The 19,391-nt window shown below is 38.2% G+C and overlaps 1 protein-coding gene across 11 annotated transcripts in view; it reads right to left on the minus strand.

Moving 5' to 3' along the window:
• Nucleotides 1–19,391, minus strand: part of ENOX1 (ecto-NOX disulfide-thiol exchanger 1) — a 784,997-nt gene that overhangs the window by 148,658 nt on the left and 616,948 nt on the right. For all 11 annotated transcript variants that reach the window (XM_077483208.1, XM_077483202.1, XM_077483205.1 and 8 more), the window contains 2 exons: nt 14,249–14,482; nt 3,275–3,487 (listed from right to left, as the gene is read on the minus strand). In XM_077483208.1, the coding sequence (XP_077339334.1) occupies nt 3,275–3,487; nt 14,249–14,482 (447 nt within the window). The remainder of the gene's footprint in view (nt 1–3,274; nt 3,488–14,248; nt 14,483–19,391) is intronic.

The following is a 19,391-nucleotide window of genomic DNA, read 5'->3' on the forward strand; positions in this document are numbered from 1 at the left end:
GGGTAAAGATGAAAACATCCAACTATTTTCTCTTCCCAGTACAGACAAGACATATTGAGAGATAAATAATTTGATTTTGACATTAATGCAAAATCTAAGACTCGAAGATTGATGAGATTTGGTTATTTTAGCATGGCATCACCTTCCTGTCTTTTAATCAGATTAACTTGTATAACAAACATGTACAATCAAGTCATCTATGCTTATATGAGAAAGTACTACTCGGTTAATGCACCACAACAAATGTGTTGCAGTATGGATTATCTCTTCTTACATGCGTTATTTATTGACAGATGAATATGTAAAATTGAATTGACTTATGTATCAGGAGAAAAATTAAGTTACTTTTATGCCAGACGTAGAGTCTATAACAAAAAAAGTGATCCAAAACATTGTCTGCCTCAGTTTTAGCAAACTACTTTGATGGGTTTAATGGTAAAAAGATGGTAGGAGTACAATCTCATTAAAGTGTAAATCCCCCTTTACAGAAAAATCTGTAAGGTGAAATTGCACAGGACCCCCTCATCCCCCCTGTCCCGCTGACCTGGAGTGCGGCAATCTCCCGTTCTGAGCCCTGCTATAGCCGCCTCACTGGACTAGGGCTTAGACATCCCCTCTTCTTTCACTCTTCTTCTTCCCCACTACAGTCCAGTGACGTTGCTAAAGCAGGGCTCAGAATCGGAGATTGCCATGCTCCAGATTAGCGGGACGGGGGGGGGGGGGGGGTTAGGAGGGGGTGGTGTAGAAGTTCACCATACAGATTTTTCTATAAAGGTGAAGTTATCTTTTAAAGTATATGTGTAGGTAAAGTACAGACACTTTACTGGAGAAGATTTTTGCACAGAGAATGTAAACTGGGAACTTGTCTGCTATCACAGAAAGGGAAATACACACCTGTGTGGGTGGTTGTGTGTGAGGGATTCCAGCTTAGAACTGGGAAATAGGGCGGTTGGTTTATTTTGTTTTTCAGATAACTGAAAGTAGAAAGGAATTCACATGAAGATTTACTAGGTTATGTTAAGTGTACCTAAGCAGTACCCTAAAATGTAAATGTTGTCTTGAGTTCCTTCCAAAAAAAAAATAAAGGTTAAAAGTTGGCATGTACATTTACCTATACATTCCTGTACCTACAGCCTCATAGCTGTATATGTGCAGTGTGAGATCTAAGGCACTGCTGCCTCTGACTCTGAGTGTAATCTCACTACTGTGTTACTCACTGTTCTCCTTGCTGGAGGATCTAATATGAGAAAGTAAAACCTTGCCTTAACCAAGGCATTGCAAGTAATGGGGGGGGAGGTTCAGTTGAAGGGAAATCAAAGGAAATACAGATGACTAGTCCTAGGATTCTTTCAGAGTTCAGTTCCTTTTAAATGGTCACAGGCTGTATTGCAGCATTTTGCTTGTAATTGCAAGTACTCATTGGTCAGCACTGGCCACGTATTTGTGCTGATCAATAGGAATCTCTTCTTTGTTTCAGGAAATTATTCTGGAAGAAAAAAAACTTAGAAAGAATTCACTTGGTCAGTGTGGACACATGTTCAAAGCTGACCAATGAGTGTTCGCAATGTTTGCATTATGTTGTTACACAGTTTCTGGCACTGTGCAGTGAGGTCTTAATGTACTGGAGCATTATAGCAATTAGAGAGAGAACTGGAGGACACGGTTTCTGGCACTATGCAGTGATGTCTTAAAGTACTCGACCAATATACCATATACCGATTACAGAGGAAATCGGAAGATGGGGATCACATAAGGCACATGTAGCGAGGACCAGAGGGACAGGGAGGGTGTTGTGAGTTAATTCACCTTTTCATTTTTTGTGAAAAGGTGAACTAAGCTTTTAAGGTTTTCTATATGTATGTATACATGCATACACATCAAAAGGGTCTTACTATGCAGCAAAGATGGAGCACGATTAAAAATGATACATTTTAGTTTGAGGCAACATGTGCATTAACCTTTGGCTTGCAGTGGAACTCAGACATAAAAAGCCTGCAATACTCAGAGTAAAGAGTTCAAATGAACTTTACTGAAAAGAAGTGACACAGGCATTTAATTTGCTGTTATATTCAAGTGCACTTTCAATACACAGGTACTTCAATGTGATACATACATCTTATACTTCAGACACAGACTTATAAATCAATAGAGCCCTCAGACTACTTTACCCCGCCAGTCAGATGCATTTTAGTCTTATTAATGTAAAAGCTGAGCATCTAAAAGCCTGTTCCTGAAATTGCATTCACAGCATTATTATATTGATCTAATGTCAGCTGGGAAATTAAAACTCAGCTATTAGGACTCTCAAGGCCACACACATTCTGTCCATAAGTTTGATACCATTGAGAAAGATAGACTTTTGCAAAAATTTGCTAGTAGTAATTGTTTAAGTATACTGTATATATCACCAGCACTCTGTCCTATAAAATATATACCAATGTCTTAGCAGTTTAATTGATTGGTTAGGTAATTTTGCTACTTATAACTTATATTACCTTTCTAGATTAAGTAGATTGATTCAAACATGCTAATAATGCTATTATTTAAAGGGGGAAAAAAAAAGATAACCTAAAAAAACAGAAGGGTTAGCACTCCCCCAATTGCTGTGTAATAACTTCAAGGCTCCCCACTCTGTCGATGTTTGCAATAGAAATAATGACATTTTATCCAACCATTCCCATAAAGATACATTTTATAGGGTTGTGCCAAAGTACTAAATACTAGGTAAAATCTAGAAAAAAGGAAAATTTAGAAAAATTATTTTAGGTATGTAAGAAAGGGAGAATTTTGAAATAATATATGGAGACTTGAAAACTGGAAAATCGAATAGGTCCACTATTAGACAAAAGTGTTTGAAAGTTAGAGCTTAATCAGAGCAGTAGAGAGTATCTTTTCCATCTGCCAACATAAAGTTAAAGTGTCGTTACAAAAGATAGCTAAAGTTCTTCAAAAGGGATTTAAACGGTTTAACGTTTTTGAAGTGTGACGTTTTTTAAATGCTTTAAATGAGGTGTGGTCAGTATCAACTGGATGGAAAACCAGAAACTAATATATTTCATGTACTTTAAAGTGACTACATTGAAAAGTGCCACCGATTGCTGGATGCGCTGCACATGATGAAAACATCACTCAGTTGGAATATCATGCGATCCGACAAGACAAATTGTATTTCTTGTAAACCTTACCTTTGGTCAGTTGCTCACCTTGTTGTGGGCCCAAATATATAAAGTTACTTACCCCAGAAATTATGAAAATTAAATAAAATGGTACTTACATTGGGTAAGAATTCCCAGTAATTCTGTTTTGTAGATCTCCTTGGCTTCCTCCATTTTCTCTTCATGTGTTCCTTTTTCATTTATCAGTCGTCTAACATGACTATTTGCAGACTGCACCATTGAGTAGAACTGATTTGCTGACCTTCGATTGACTTCCCCTCTTTCTATCCAGGTCAGGAGGACACTGATAGCTTCTGTGAATTTGGTGTCATCTGAATAGAAAGAAGAACAAGGAGACCTGAAAATTCACCATATTTTCTCTTATTGTACTTCTACTATGCAAACTGACTATATAACCTGTCAGTTTAGTGTAAATATTGTTCTGTACTAATCAACAGCTTAACAAATACTCCATAATGATTCACCTTTTATACCACATTACACCCATATTCAGGGTGTAACACGTATGTTACTGTTACTGCTGCAGCTGCACCCCCGCCCCTGCTGTAACAGCAAGACGAGGATCTTCTTTCCACGCCTGCAGTCACAATTTAAAAAAGATTTAACAAATCCTTGTTGGCTTGTAGTTCTCAATGAACTACCAGGGCGCTGTTGAGTGCTCTAGGTAGTTGGGTCCTCTAGGTCAGTGGTTCTCAACCTCAGTCCTCAAGTCCCCCCAACGGGCCCCCCAACTTCCTTTCGATAAAATAGCTCTCATCAATACCATGTCATTGATATTGATTTAAAGCAGCTGTGCAAAGTAAAGAAAAACCCTGAAAACATGCCAATTGGGGGTACTTGGGGACTGAGGTTGAGAACCACTGCTCTGACTCACTTTTTGTCTTCCAATTCTGATGCTTCCCTACTAATACCTTGGTAATCTCGATTTATACTTCCATTCTCTGCATTCATGGTATGTGTTTATTACCATGTACTACCCTGGGGACCGCTACTACCTGTCATTTCTTTCTTCTCTATCTATTTTTTCTCCTACATAAGAGTACCTTTTCGTTTATCGTCTTTCTCTCTTTTACTTTTCCCCCCCTATTCTCTCTCTCCTCTTTCAATTTACACTTTATATAGTTCTGGTAGCAGAACTTATATTTTCTTGGTTATCATTATACCAATTGTACATAGTTCCAATATGTAGTATACGATTTTAGATTCAATAATACATTATTTATTTCTTTTTTTATTTTATTTAAAAACGATACTCTTGATAATAATTAGGGCTGTTCCTTGGTTAATCTGAGCTCATCTTATATTAACCTGGTCTAAGTTGATTTAATCCTTGCTTATACAATGTATGACATAATATTTTTAGTTAGATCCATGCTAAAATTGTTTTAGTTAAACTACTTTTAGTTTATGTTGGAACTACAACTCAGTATTATTACCATATATGTGATCTTTTCTTTTACTGTCACCATATGTACTTATGTATTATAATTGTTAAAATTCAATAAACCTATTTGGCAAGAAAACCACTGCTCTAGGTAGTTCATTGATGCTGCCTCAGTTTGTAACTGCCTGCTGGTACAAGGAGACCGCTTACACAGACAGTCTGCAAGAGCCCTGCATTACACACGCAATCTGCTTATCGTATGTGCAATAATTTACAGACTCCCAATACATTTTTTTACCTGCAAAATGAAGGTGTGTGTAAGCTCAAACTCCCTCTGGATAATCCATATGCACACCTACTATTTTCACATTTATTGTCAGATTTAAAAAAAATAAACTAAATTATGAATTCAAAGCACACTAAATGTATTTTAATGTCATCCGAGTTGTTATCCGGTTTTAATTCTGAAGTGGAACATGTACTATTAGTGGTACACATATTCACTATTGGCACTACACAGCAACACTCAAGATTTGTGAGCTGCCATGTAAAACAAAAGTTCACTCTAGCACTGGATATCAGCTCCAAATGCTAGAGGAGGCATACTGATTTGATATACCTGCCATTAGTCATTATCAAGCTCTTTTGAATTAAAAACCTGTGAATGTTTCATTACTTTTTTAGCATCATGTATTTTACCCATAGCAGTTCTCCAAACTATAGAAGAAAGGTATGTTTAGAATAAAGAAAATACTTTTGCGCAAAGGTTGGCAAATATTATTTCTTCCAAATATATTTAATCAATTGCAAAAAAATAAATAAAATAAAATAATGCTAGACCGCTATACTCCAATAAAACATATTCACAAGCTGCAACTGAAACTCTTTATTTTATAATGTGCATTCAACAGCTGCTACAATATTTGGCACATGCATACGGTTCCTACTTAAGTGGAACAAAACACAAAGACAACCTTTCACATAAAATCTATTCCATCTATAAAAGCTGGCACAGGTTTCCTTTAGGGAGACACTAACCTTCCTAAACCAGGTCAATAAGTAGCAAAGAAACTCAGTGACCTAAGTAAACTGGGACACCAGGGAGTTCCGTATAATGCTTACACAATCTAGGATATCATATGCATTGCAATCAAATTAAACAAAAGAAAACAACATTATACTCATACACCTCTGACACCAATTGCCTCCATTACATTATCAGTGAAATGTTAAATTATGACCTAGTAACGGTATTCTACAATAATAGAATTATCATTAGTGTTTGAAAATAAGCTTTACATTAGGCCAAGGAAGGGAAAAATTTAGATGGAACCATGCTTTTTATATAGTACTTCACAATTTTGTTTTATTATGTTCATTTGTGTTAATCTAACTAAATGTTTACAGTTTAATCTATAAGACAATGCCAACCTGAAGTCTGCTTTTATGGCTATTGACAATTCTATATAAATGTTAAAATAAAAAAAAAAGCATTCTTGTTATTTACACTCAGAAGGAGCCATTTTGCTTCATAAAGTGTTATAAATATTCCGGTACCTCAACAACTCACCAGGAAATGCAAATATTAATGAGGCATGAGACATATTTGGGCAAACTTAATTAGAAATTGTACAAAAAATGATTAGGTGCAGTAAGCAGAAGCTTATAGCAGTCAATCAAATTTCAATTTACTGTGGCCATGTGTTTTACAAGATGATTTCCAATTGGTTACCATCAATTATGGTACATTCTACAACATTAGTGCCCCATGGACTGATTCATGAATAGGTGAGTAATTTATTAGATAAACAATTCAGAAAAAAATGTCTGCCTCCACTGCATGCATACATGATAAAATAGACCTATGTTTCTTAAAAGGGTTGTAAAGTTAGAAAGTTTTTTATCTTAATGCATTCTATCCATTATGATAAAAAAGTATTTTGTGCGCAGCAGCCCCCCTCGGCCCCCTCAATACTTACCAGAGCCCCATCTCTGTCCAGCGATGTCCGTGAGTGTCTAAGCTGTCCGGGACTCTCCCTCCTGATTGGCTTAGACACAGCAGTGGCACCATTGGCTCCCACTGCTGTCAAAGTCAGTTAGCCAATAAGGAAAGAGAGGGGGCAGGGCTGAACCGCAGCTCCATGTCTAAATGGACACACAGAGCTGCAGCTTGGCTGCTTGTTGTGGGGGCGCTCAACAGGAGGGAGGGGCCAGGAGCACAAAAGAGGGACCCGATAAAAGGAGGATCGGGACTGCACTGTGCAAAACCACTGCAGAGAGCAGGTAAGTATAACATGTTTATAATTTTTTTTAGAAAAAAACAAGACTTTACAATCACTTTAAATCTACTTCACTGGCTTTAACCACTTACGGACCGCCTGCCGCAGTTTTATGGCGGCTGTTTGAAGGTAGTTACTAGCTGCCATAACCCCAGTATCCCCTTCTTCAGCGGGCGGTCTGCTGCAAGATAAAAGTGGTCCCTGCAGCGGATTCGCCGTGTGATCGTGTTTATTGGTGGTGCAAGAGGGCCCACTCCCTTCCGCCGCAATTCAGTGCCTTCTGCCACTTACCGGAGCTGTCAGCAGCGGCGGAGGCGATCGTGTCCTCTCGATGGCTCAATATGGAGACGAGTGAGGGGAAGATGGAGTCTCCATACAATTGCTGAGCGGAAGCAACGTCAAAACGTCACTTCCGCCCATAGCTCTTAAAGGGCCAATTTTTTAAAATAATTTTTTTAAATTACAATTTTTATTTTTTTTATTGCATTTTAGTCTAAATATGAGATCTGAGGACTTTTTGACCTCAGATCTCATATTTAAGAGGACCTGCCATCTTTTTTTCTATTACAAGAGATGTTGACATTTTTTTTTAAACAGTGTAAAAAATAAAATAAATAATAATAAAACATTTTTTTAAATGTGCCCCGGCCCGTCGAGCTCGCGCACAGATGCAAACGCATACGTGAGTAGCGCCTGCATATGAAAAGGGTATTCAAACCACACATGTGAGGTATCACCACGATCGTTAGAGTGAGAGCAATAATTCTAGCCCTAGACCTCCTCTGTAATGCAAAACATGCAACCTGTAGAATTTTTTAAACATCACCTATGGAGATTTTTAAGGGTAAACGTTTGTCGCCATTCCACGAGTGGGCGCAATTTTGAAGCATGACATGTTGGGTATCAATTTACTTGGCGTAACATTATCTTTCACAATATTAAAAAACGGCTAGTTTTACTGCTGTCTTATTTTTTTATTCAAAAAAGTGTTTTTTTCCCAAAAAAGTCTGCCTGTAAGACCGCTGAGCAAATACTGTGTGAAAAAAAGTATTGCAACGACCACCATTTTATTCTCTAGGGTGTTAGAAAAAAAATATAATGTTTGGGGGGTTCTAATTAATTTTCTAGCAAAAAAAAACTGTTTAAAATATGTAAACACCAAAATCCCAAAACGAGGCTGGTCCTTAAGTGGTTAAATCACTTTCTCTGGTATTTTTTAAAGCTGGAAACCATTGGGATAGCGAGCTAAAAGAAAACCCACAAATTGCTTCTTTAAAAAAATTGCTAAATGCAAGCAGATAGATTACCTTACAAAAACCGAGAAAAGTAAACTGGCATAGTGTTGTTTTAAAAAAAATAAAATAAAAAGGGTATAATTGGCTTAGTGTAGGTTGACCAGATTTGGCAAAGTAGGACATAAAAGAACATTTTTCTATAAGTAATCAGGTATGCAAATTTTAAACTTCCAAACAAAAAAAAAGGGAAATTGGAATACATATAAAAAAGGTGAAATAATCACTAGTGACAATGAAGCACCTTGAATCCAACACCAACGTGAAAAAAGCCTGTTCCTCACCCATAAGAGAAAACGATCACGAAACCCAATTGCCCCTCATTCTCATGAGCAGGCAATAATAGTGTTCTAACAGTTGTTCAGCTCCACTTAAAAAATGTCCTTATTTTATTAGTTATCTTACCATATGCAGAAGGAAAGAGAACAAAAACAGCCTCCAATAGTGTATTAATTCCAACACAGGTTTTTGTATTTTTAAATAAAATCCACTCACATTTAAAACAAAACTGAGAGGCATTAAGCATCAAAAGCAATCGAGTAATGATCTTGCAGCTAATCTCACCACCTCCATGCTGGTTATGATATCTGCTACAGTCTCGCCACTCATCCATCTGATGTTACGACATCACATTCGATTGCCATGTAACCATGCACGGACGCATTTCATCATATCAGACTTTATCACAGGGTTGTTACCTGATTGTCCTTGATGCTTAATGCCTGTCATTTTTAAATGTGAGTGTTTTTTTTTTAAATACAAAAGCCTGTGGTTAGAACTAATACACTATCAGAGGCTTTTTTGTTCTCTTTCCTTCTGCATATGTTTGGTGAGATGAGAACTAATAAAATAAGGAATTCAGAGTCAATTTGGAATTTTTAAAATGGAGCTGAACAACTGTTAATGCGCTATTGCCTGCTCATGAGAATGAGGGGCAATTGGGTTTGGCGAGCATTTTCTCTTACGGGACAGGGACACTCAATTTTTGTTTACAATTTTATTGAATTTGTATATATTGAAGCTTTTGATGTTCACATTTTGGAGAATTTGTTTGCCCTTCTGTGAATTATTAGTAGTAGTGTTTCATTGATGATTATTTCACCTTTTTTTTAACCGCTTCCTGCCCGCCCTATAGCCGAATGACGGCCTTAGGGCGGGCGGCTTCCCTCGCCTGGCCGTCCCTGGACGGCCTGGTGTTTACTTCCGCAATGCGCGCCGCCGCGGGCGCGCATCGCGGAAGTTCTGTGTTTGCCGTGTCCCCAATCACAGCGGCCGTTTACAGCGTGATCGGCGTGTCCAATGGGAGATGATCTCATATGTAAACATATGAGATCATTTCTCAGCGCCGCTCTCCCTCCTCACACAGACAGCGTGTGAGAGGGGAGAGAAGAACGGCTGCAGCAGCCGTCAGTGTAAAAAAGAAAAAAAAAAAAAAAAAGTAAAAAAAAAGTTAAAAAAAAAGTGCCATCCTCCCCCAGAGCCATCCTCCCCCAGTGCCACCCCCCCCCCAGTGCCATGCCCCCCCCCCAGTGCCATCCTGCCCCAGTGCCATCCTGCCCCAGTGCCATCCGCCCCAGTGCCATCCGCCCCAGTGCCATCCTGCCCCAGTGCCATCCGCCCCAGTGCCATCCGCCCCAGTGCAATCCACCCCACCCCAGTGCCACCTGCCCGCAGTGCTATCTGTCCCCAGTGCCACCTGTTGTCAGTGCCATTTGTCCCCAGTGCCATCTGTCATCAGTGCCACGTATAAGTGGCATCTGTCATCAGTGCCACGTGTTATTAGTGCCACATAGTGCCATCTGTCATCAGTGCCACGTATTAGTGCCATCTGTCATCAGTGCCACGTATCAGTGGCATTTGTCATCAGTGCCACCTGTCAGTGTCACGTGCCATCTGTTGTCAGTGTCACGTGTCATCAATGCCACTTATCAGTGCCATCTGTCATCAGTGTCACGCGTCATTGGTGCCACGTATTAGTGCCATCTGTCACCGGTGGCGCGTATTAGTGCCACGTGTCATCAGTGCCACGTATTAGTGCCACGTGTCATCAGTGCCACATATTAGTGCCACGTGTTATCAGTGCCGCGTATTAGTGCCACGTGTCATCAGTGCCGCGTATTAGTGCCACGTGTCATCAGTGCCACGTATTAGTGCCACGTGTCATCAGTGCCACATATTAGTGTCATCTGTCATCAGTGCCACGTGTCATCAGTGCCACGTATAAGTGTCATCATTGCCACGTATCAGTGCCATCTGTCATCAGTGTCACGTGTCATTGTCCTGGTATTTCAAAAGTGTAATAAGTAGTCAACAAGTTAGATGTGTAATTTATGCTTCTAGAACACGTGATGGCGCTCCCTGCATGTTGGGCCTCTCTATGTGGCCAGGCTGTGAAAAAGTCCCACACATGTGGTATTGTAATACTCAGGAGGAGTAGCAGAATTTTTTGGGGGGTGTCATTTGTGGTATACACATGCCACGTGAGAGAAATAACCTATTACAATGACAATTTTGTGGAGAAAAATAAAGAAAATGAAAAATCTTCATTTTGCAAAAAATTGTGGGAAAAAAATGACAACATCAAAAAGCTCACCATGCCTCTTACTAAATACCTTGGAATGTCTACTTTCCAAAAAGGGGTCATTTGGGGGGTATTTGTACTTTCCTGACTTGTTCGGGTCACAAGAAGCGAGATAGGTCACCAGTACATCAGATGTGATCAATTTTGTGCGATTCGCACCACAGCTTGTAGACTCTCTAACTTTCACAAAGACCAAATAATATCCACTAATTTCGGTTATTTTTACCAAAGATATGTAGCAGTATAAATTGTGGCCAAAATTTATGAAGAAAAATTAATAATTTGCATAATTCTGTCACAGATTAATATGCGTTTTTTTTCAAAATTTTCGGTCTTTTTTCATTTATAGCGCAAAAAATAAAAACCCCAGAGGTGATCAAATACCACCAAAAGAAAGCTCTATTTGTGGGAAAAAAAGGACACAAAATTCATTTGGGTACAGTGTTGCATGACTGAGTAATTGTCATTCAAAGTGTGAGAGCACCGAAAGCTGAAAATTGGTCTGGGCAGGAAGGGTGTTTAAGTGCCCAGTAAGCAAGTGGTTAATGTCTGTTATCTAATAAATAGCAGCATTAATATCATTGTCACTAGTTATCGCTTTTGATAACATTTAGGAGTGCAGTGGTGTTTATTTATTTAATAAATTAATACAGTGAACATGACCATCAAACAAGCTTTTTGATGAATATTAAATATTGTGAAATGGAAAAAAACTGCAAGCGGTTTTCTGTAATCGCAGTGGGAGTTTGGTTGCTGCCCTGTTGAAGGAATTTCTGGTATATCTTTTCAGCGATTACGCAGATATATGGCTCCTGGCATTGAAGACAACAAAGGAAAAAGGGTATGGGGAATGGATGCACTGTTCTCAGTCCTGGGTTGCAGGTAAATTGCTCCATACACTACTTAGTTCAGACTGTATGTGAACAAAGGAAGGTTTACACTGGCTTATGCCTGTGATGATAGTTCTGAAGGCACATGGAATTATAAAAAATATAACAGATTATGTATGCAAAGTTTTATGTGCCCCATAGTATATTAAAAAAGCAAATGTGTTTGAAAAATCCAGTGATCCTTTAAGGCTCAACTACATCAAAGCAACCCTACATTATCTCTCTTGTATTTTTCCAGCTTTTCTAAGATCAGAGCGTCTTTCTATGCCAAGTGCAGAGCAACACATTTTACCAAAACAAAAGGCAATGAGGTCATAGATAACCGCTTCGATATCTCAGCCTTTACAATACAGAATTGAAATGATCAACCCTTGTTTATAAAGAATTGCTTAACCACTCCAGCCCCAGAAGATTTGGTTGTTCAATGGCCAGGCCATTTTTTGCTATATGGCACTGCGTCGCTTTAACTGACAATTGCGCGGTCGTGCAACGCTGTACCCAAATATAATTGACATCCTTTTTTCCCACAAAGAAAGCTTTGTTTTGATGGTATTTGAGCACAGGTTTTTATTTTTTGCATTATAAACAAAAGAGTGTCAATTTTGAGAAAAAAAAAACACAATATCTTTTACTTTTTGCTATAATAAATATCCTACACTTAAAAACAAAACAAAAAAAAAACAAATTTTTTCCTCAGTTTAGACTGATATGTATTCTTTTACATATTTTTGGTAAAAAAAAAAATTACAATAAGCGTATATTGATTGCTTTGTGCAAAAGTTATAGCGTCTACAAAATAGGGGATAGATTTATGGCATTTTTATTATTATTATTATTTTTTTTTACTAGTAATGGCGGTGACAAATTGGACACTTTTGACACATTTTTGGGACCATTGACAATCATATAACAATCAGTGCTAAAAAAAATGCACTGATTACTGTGTAAATGTCACTGGCAGGGAAGAGGTTAACACTAGGGGAAGATCAAGTGTTCCCTAGGTGTGTTCTAACTGTAGGGGGGATGGGACTGTCTAGGAAGGGAGAGAGATTGATGTTCATACTTAGTGGCCAAAAGGAAAAGCGACATATGGTAATGTTGATTTGCCCAGCTGAGCCAACCTGCTGCAGTAAAACTGCGGTGGCTGGTCCGGAAGTGGTTAAACAAAGAAACAATTTTTTCTTGTTTTTATCTTCAGTTTTCTCTGAATCCCTCACTTGGAACACAGAAAGTTAAAGTGAACCTCATTGTCCCGATCTGCAAACCTCTCCTTGATGTCATTTGATCAGCATGATAGCCAGGTGGCTAGCATTTTCACAGGGAGAGGCCAACAATGGTAGCTTCTATATTCACTTCATCAGGATTTCCTTAAGTATTAACATAATAATCGCATACTAGCTCATTATGAAATAGTTACCTTAGAACGATGATGTTGCAGCAGTCCCCGTACACCGCTCCGGAATGTTACTTTCGGGTTTGCGGGCTCCGGCACTGTGATTGCCCAGAGCCGTGATGACGTCACTCCCACGCATGCGTGCGGGAGCTGCCGGCCATGGCACAGCAGCTGAAGAAACAGCATGTACATGCCGTTTCTCAGTGTGCATGTGCTGATTACGTTGGCACCTGCGTATACAGTGAATATCTCCTAAACTGTGCAAGTTTAGGAGAAATTCATTGTATCTACAAGTAAGCCCTTATTATAGGCTTACCTATAGGCAAAAGTGGTTGTATAGGGTTTACAACCACTTTAAAATGCATCATCAGGGAGCAGGCAAAAACACAAACACTGTAAATGGTGGTGGTGTCGTTAATACGTTTTACACATTGGTGGCTGAGGGGATTTTAATCATGTAAACATGTAAAGTACTCCTCTTGTTCAGGCTTTCCTTCTTCATGAAGAGTGACAACCTTATATTTTCAATGATTACAACATGACTGATGAGAAAGGGAACTTAATCTTCACCTAACCTGCCAGCCTCCAAACCATAGCCATTAATAACATGGAATTTGAACAATATTTGGCTGATAAAGATTAGGTGTGAATGCCAATAACTGTGCAATAATAAATATGTACTGCACTATCTTTTTAAAAAAATGTTATGATCTGTATTACATGAGAGTTTCTTAGCTGGAGGTATCCAAACCTATTGGGGTATGGGAACCAAATGATGAAAGTACAAAGGGAGCTCTCTAAATAATAAAAAAAAAATACAAGATAATGTTCTGAATTATTGAACCTAAAATCAAAGTGAAAAATTAACTTGATGTGTCAAATGAGATGCAAATAATATTGTCAGTAACTGTACCTTAATTTCATGGTTTTGGTAACACAAAAACAGCAACATCTTATTACTTGTAGATTGCTTGTTTTTTTTTGTGATTTTTCCATTACTTTATAAATAAATATGCTAAAATTTCCTATCCATGTGTAAATTAAAACCAAGCTAATGACATATTCTGAAGTCATACCTAATGGTTCTGATGATAATTATTTCCACTGTCTTGAAAAGGGAATATGAGGACATACTGGGCAATCTATGTAAGGTCTCTGGTCATAAAAATATTTGAACCCCTCAAATTCCTATAAGGAAGCAAATCCTCCTAAGGTAATACAGGTCACTGCAGCTACAGCACACTATGCTATACCTTTCAGCTTCTCTGCAAGCATGGTTGCCTCATGTTCAGAATAATGCATAATTGCTGGTGGTGAGGGAGGGCGCAGGTTGTCCACTTGCATCTTACGTCGATGACGTTCTTCTCTTGCAAGCATTCTCTGCTTACATTCCCATTCATAGAAGTCATCTCTTGCTTGTGCAAAATCTACATGTAGGCGACCAGAGTCCTTTTTATCTGTGCTGGATCCTAAACGCATTCGATAACCTTTAAATAAGAAGACCATATATATTACTAAAGAGTTCCAATCATAATGCTAATATTTAAGTCACATTTCTGAATGAATATGTTTTATTGATGCTCTTGTAATAGAATAAAACCTTTATGCTTTAATAATGATATTTACAGAAATGTGCAGATTAATAAAAAAGCAAGAAAATGGCCCAAGTTAGTTGGGCATCCCATTTTACTTTTATGGAAACATAATATGTAAACTCACAGACTAGAAAGAAGAACATAAAAAACAGATCATTACTAATATTACCTAACAAATAATAATAATAAAAAATAATGTATTAGTATTATAAACACCCTTTATGTACAGGATTCACTCCTTTTTGTTAACAATGATGTTATTTTGTTTATTATGACGTTACATTTTTCATTAGATAGGAAGATCTCAATGATGAATACATATTTTGACCAACGTGGATTGTGCACTGTGTTTGTGTTAGTTTTGTTGATTTAAAGAAAAAAAAAACAACAAAGATTTTGAAAAAACAATGTTATCTGGTTATTATTGTTAACGATAAAGTCAACACAATGTAGTAAGGATACTGCCCAGAGGAGCAACAAAACAGGACCCCATAACAAAATTCTAAAGGGCCCTACTGGATCTAAAACTCTGTCTTAAAAGCAGTCTTACAACCAAGATCAGAGCTTTTATAAAACCATAATCAACTTACTAAAAAAAAGTGTGCTTTCCTAATCACAAAAACTATTTATTTTTTTCAGGCCTGGATTTACACACACATTTAGACACGCTACCCTTATACCTACAGTATAGACAGCAGAGACGGAGAGGAAGTTTTCCCCTGAATTACTATTTGCCACATATTATTCAACGAGAATAGCTTGGTTATAATATTAGCCAGAAAATAAATATTGCATACATTCTGGGTGCATCAAAACAAAGTCTGTCCCCTGCCAGCATGCTGTAAAGAGTTACCCTTGATCTCTATGAGGAAGCAGTGGTCTGCTAAGTTAGAGCCATAGCTCTACAATTGGCAAATCTCAAGCTCCCTGATGATTAGAAAGCTCCACCTCTGGTACAAGTCAGAGCTTTGCAGAGACAAATGCTTTTTCATGCACAGAGTATGTGTCTTTTCTACTCGGGCTGTGGCTGCTCTCTGGAAAAAAACAAATTGTAAGAATTTGCATCCCCTTTTGTTTTGCTGCATCTAATATGCATTTAGCTTATTTGAAGGTAAACTTCAGTTGTCCTTTAATTAAAACAAAGGAAAGAAGCTGATGGGATGGAAAGCTCAAACGTTATTATAAAAGGATAAGTAAGAGAAGCATAGGTATAGAGCAGTACCAATTCTCCTAACAGGTCAGGTGCCCGCTACAGCCTCTGTGTGTATGCCACTAAAAAGAGGTGTTATATCTAATGGTGCGCTCAAGTCAACTTTCTATTAGATTGACTGCCCAAAAACACTCTAAGTGCTTCACACGAATCCAAAATGACTGTGGGCTCCCTTACCAATATATATCAAACTGTAGTCACCCCTGTGCAAATATACAATGTAATGTGCAAAACGTATGTAAACAAATATCAAAAAGTGCAAGGTGCTGTGCAAATAATTCAATTTTGAATATGTGCAAATACTAGTATATACCAGGAAATATTTAAATACCAAATTGAAAATCTATTAAAGTGCAAATGTGCTATTTATCATCAACCAGGCTACTCATTAGTGTAAGATTGCAGATAAACCATACATAATCACAAACAATCGTGCAAATAACAAAAATGAAATATAAATATGTATCTATGCAGACAACTATAGCAGTGTACTAAGCTCAACAAATACTTAAAAATCAATTATGACCACAGATTAGCATATATGATAGTCTGGAAATGGATTATGCGACTATCATATATGCTAATCTGTGGTCATAATTGATTTTTAAGTATTTGTTGAGCTTAGTACACTGCTATAGTTGTCTGCAGAGATACATATTTATATTTAATTTTTGTTATTTGCACAAATGTTTGTGACTATGTATGGTTTATCTGCAATCTTACGCTAATGAATAGCCGGGTTGATGGGAAATAGCACATTTGCACTTTAATAGATTTACAATTTGGTATTTAAATATTTTCTGGTATATACTAGAATTTTCACATATTCAAAATTGCATTATTTGCACAGCACCTTGCACTTTTTGATATTTGTTTACATAAGTTTTGCACATTACATTGTATATTTGCACAGGGGTGACTACAGTTTGATATATATTGGTAAGGGAGCCCCCAGTCATTTTGGATTCGTGTGAAGCACTTATAATGTTTTTGAGCAGTCAATCTAAGAAAGTTGACTTGAGTGCACCATTAGATATAACATTAATTTTAAAGTGACAAAACACTGACATGATCGCAGCTTAGGCCGCGTACACACGGGTGGATTGTCTGCCCAACTAAGTTCGTCAGACAATCCGACAGACAGTCCGTTCAACTTTTGAATGAACGGACTTGACCACACACGTTGAACAGACAGTCCGCTGAAAACTTGCGTGATGACGTGTACAGCACGTACGACAGGACTAGAAAAACGACGTCCAATACACTGCAATGCAACCTTCGGCCGTGTAAATCCTTTCTGAGCATGCACCATACTTAGTCCGTCCAACTTGCCTACACACGAGCGGACTGTCCGCTGAAACCAAGTTTGGACGGACAAAACCAAATTTGGACGGACAAAATTACGGAAATTCCGAAAGACAAAGTCCGTCAGACTGTCCGCTGAAAAAGTCCGCTGAAGCCCACACACGAGCGGATTGTCCGCTGAAACACGGTTCAGCGGACTAAGTTGGGCAGACAATCCGCCCGTGTGTACGCGGCCTTAGTCATTTAGGTTTTTTTCTATTTATTTTATCGTCATCTCTACATATCTGTAATATCAGCACTAAGGCTTATTTACATTTTATATCACTAAGAAGAGGTAATTACAAAAATGCACACGCTATAAAAAAAAAAATTGTGCTCCCTGACTTCTACTGATGATTAACTTGTTCCTTACAATGGACAGTTTCTATATATTTTATGTTGTGTGCGCCTAGAACACACATCGCCAGCAGCCAATGTGCAGTTTTCATCTATGCTCTTAGTTCTGCCATCTGACCTTTATGTAACACAATCTTATGTTTCATTGATGGGAGATAATAAATGAGTTGATGGCAAGAAAAAATTTGATGAAAATGTAAGGGAAGGATGGAGGTGCAAAAGATCACTCAACAATTCACTGACTTTCTGATTCCAGAGGATCCTGCATTTTTCCTGCTCTATTGCTCACAAATCCCTCTTAAGACCTATAAAATAAATCAGTCCTTCGTCACATGCCTAATGCCACCAAAGCTTTCATTCCATTACGTTGGAAGGATCCCAATCCTTCTTCCATTGCGATGTGACTCAACAAAGTCAGGAGCATCAATGCACTGGAGGATTTAGTACTTACTGCCCAAAACAGATGAGAGCAATGCACAAAAATATGGTCATATTGGAACATGTTTATCTATGATAAGGGCATGGTCCTGCTGAAAAACAGCATAGCTTTGCCACCTCTCCCCCCCCCCCGTCCCCCCTTCTTTTTCCTCTTGCTTTTATTTCCTCTCCCCCTTCTGCACTTTATACCCATCTTTCTGGTGCTTTGTATGCATCCCTTGGTTCCCTCGTATTCTTTTTTTTACCAAATTAGTGTATCTGACTGAGAGAGTACTGTGGCGGGAATCCCGCAATATTTTCCATGGTTGCCTCCTTAACTTTAAGAGACATGTTTCAATTACCCATTCATATTTTTTATTTCTCTGTCTGGCACTACATGTACATTAGAATCCGGTGAGATGCTACTTCTGTTTGTCTTTTGTGAGATGTCACCATTGTTTTGTATTGTACTGCTCTGTTGGATGCTTTATTTCTATAAATAATTTGAAAAAAAATAAAAACCTAAGAGAAATGCTACTCTACAGTAATCAGAGCTATCACTTTTATTTTTTTTATTAATACAGCATAAGCAAATCTTAAACTCTAAAAACTATCAATTTTCTCTTGCAGTTAATATACATCTGTGTGACCCCATGTGGAATTAAAGTTTTAAGTGAGAACATGATACAAGAGAAAGGGAAGGCAGAACATGTTTGTCTGTACAATGTGTTACTTTAAAAAATAGACACCATTCTGGAACAAACTTTAAAGTTGTCAAGACGGTCGTTGCTCAATCAACTGTCAAAGCCTCTCGGCATTCCAATTCGTGTGACAGCTGGCAGGGCTAGAAGTGTGGTATGCTTTAGCTTGATAAGTGGATCAGATGAGACTGGACATGGTTTGATAACACAAACAAGCCCAATAAGATTTACAAAAATAGTCAAACTTCATGACAGGATGCTAATTGCATTTCTGCAGTTTCTATGACAACCACACAGTTTTGGGTCTCCAGAAGCTAGTTGGTATTTCTATGTGCTAATTAAATAATTGCATCCATCACATGTAACCTGTGGAGGCTTCAGAGGCAATAAGTGACATCTTTTGTAACTAGCATGCAAGGTAATCGAGCGGGTGAGACAGGGGACACAAAAAGACACCCTTTTTCTGTGAGGGTGAGATAGGGGGACACCTTTTTATTGTATGGTTACATTCTGGCTACAATTATGTCTAAGGAAACAACATTACCAAAATAAATACAGAAAAAGCACACTATAATACAAAGGGTTGACATGCTATATAGTTAAAGTGGTTCTAAAGACTGAAGGTTTTTGTTCCTTTATGCATTCTATGTGCAGCTCTCCCCTTAGCCCCCCCCCCCCCCCCCCCCAATACTTACCTGAGCCCAATCCTGATTCAGTGATGTGCACAGGAGCAAAATTCTCCTGAGTCTTTTCTTCTTCATTGGCTAAGACA

Source organism: Lithobates pipiens, unplaced genomic scaffold, assembly GCF_037356315.1.
Source record: "Lithobates pipiens isolate NorthernLeopardFrog02 unplaced genomic scaffold, aLitPip1_a1.2 Scaffold_16, whole genome shotgun sequence".
Lineage (NCBI taxonomy): Eukaryota > Metazoa > Chordata > Amphibia > Anura > Ranidae > Lithobates > Lithobates pipiens.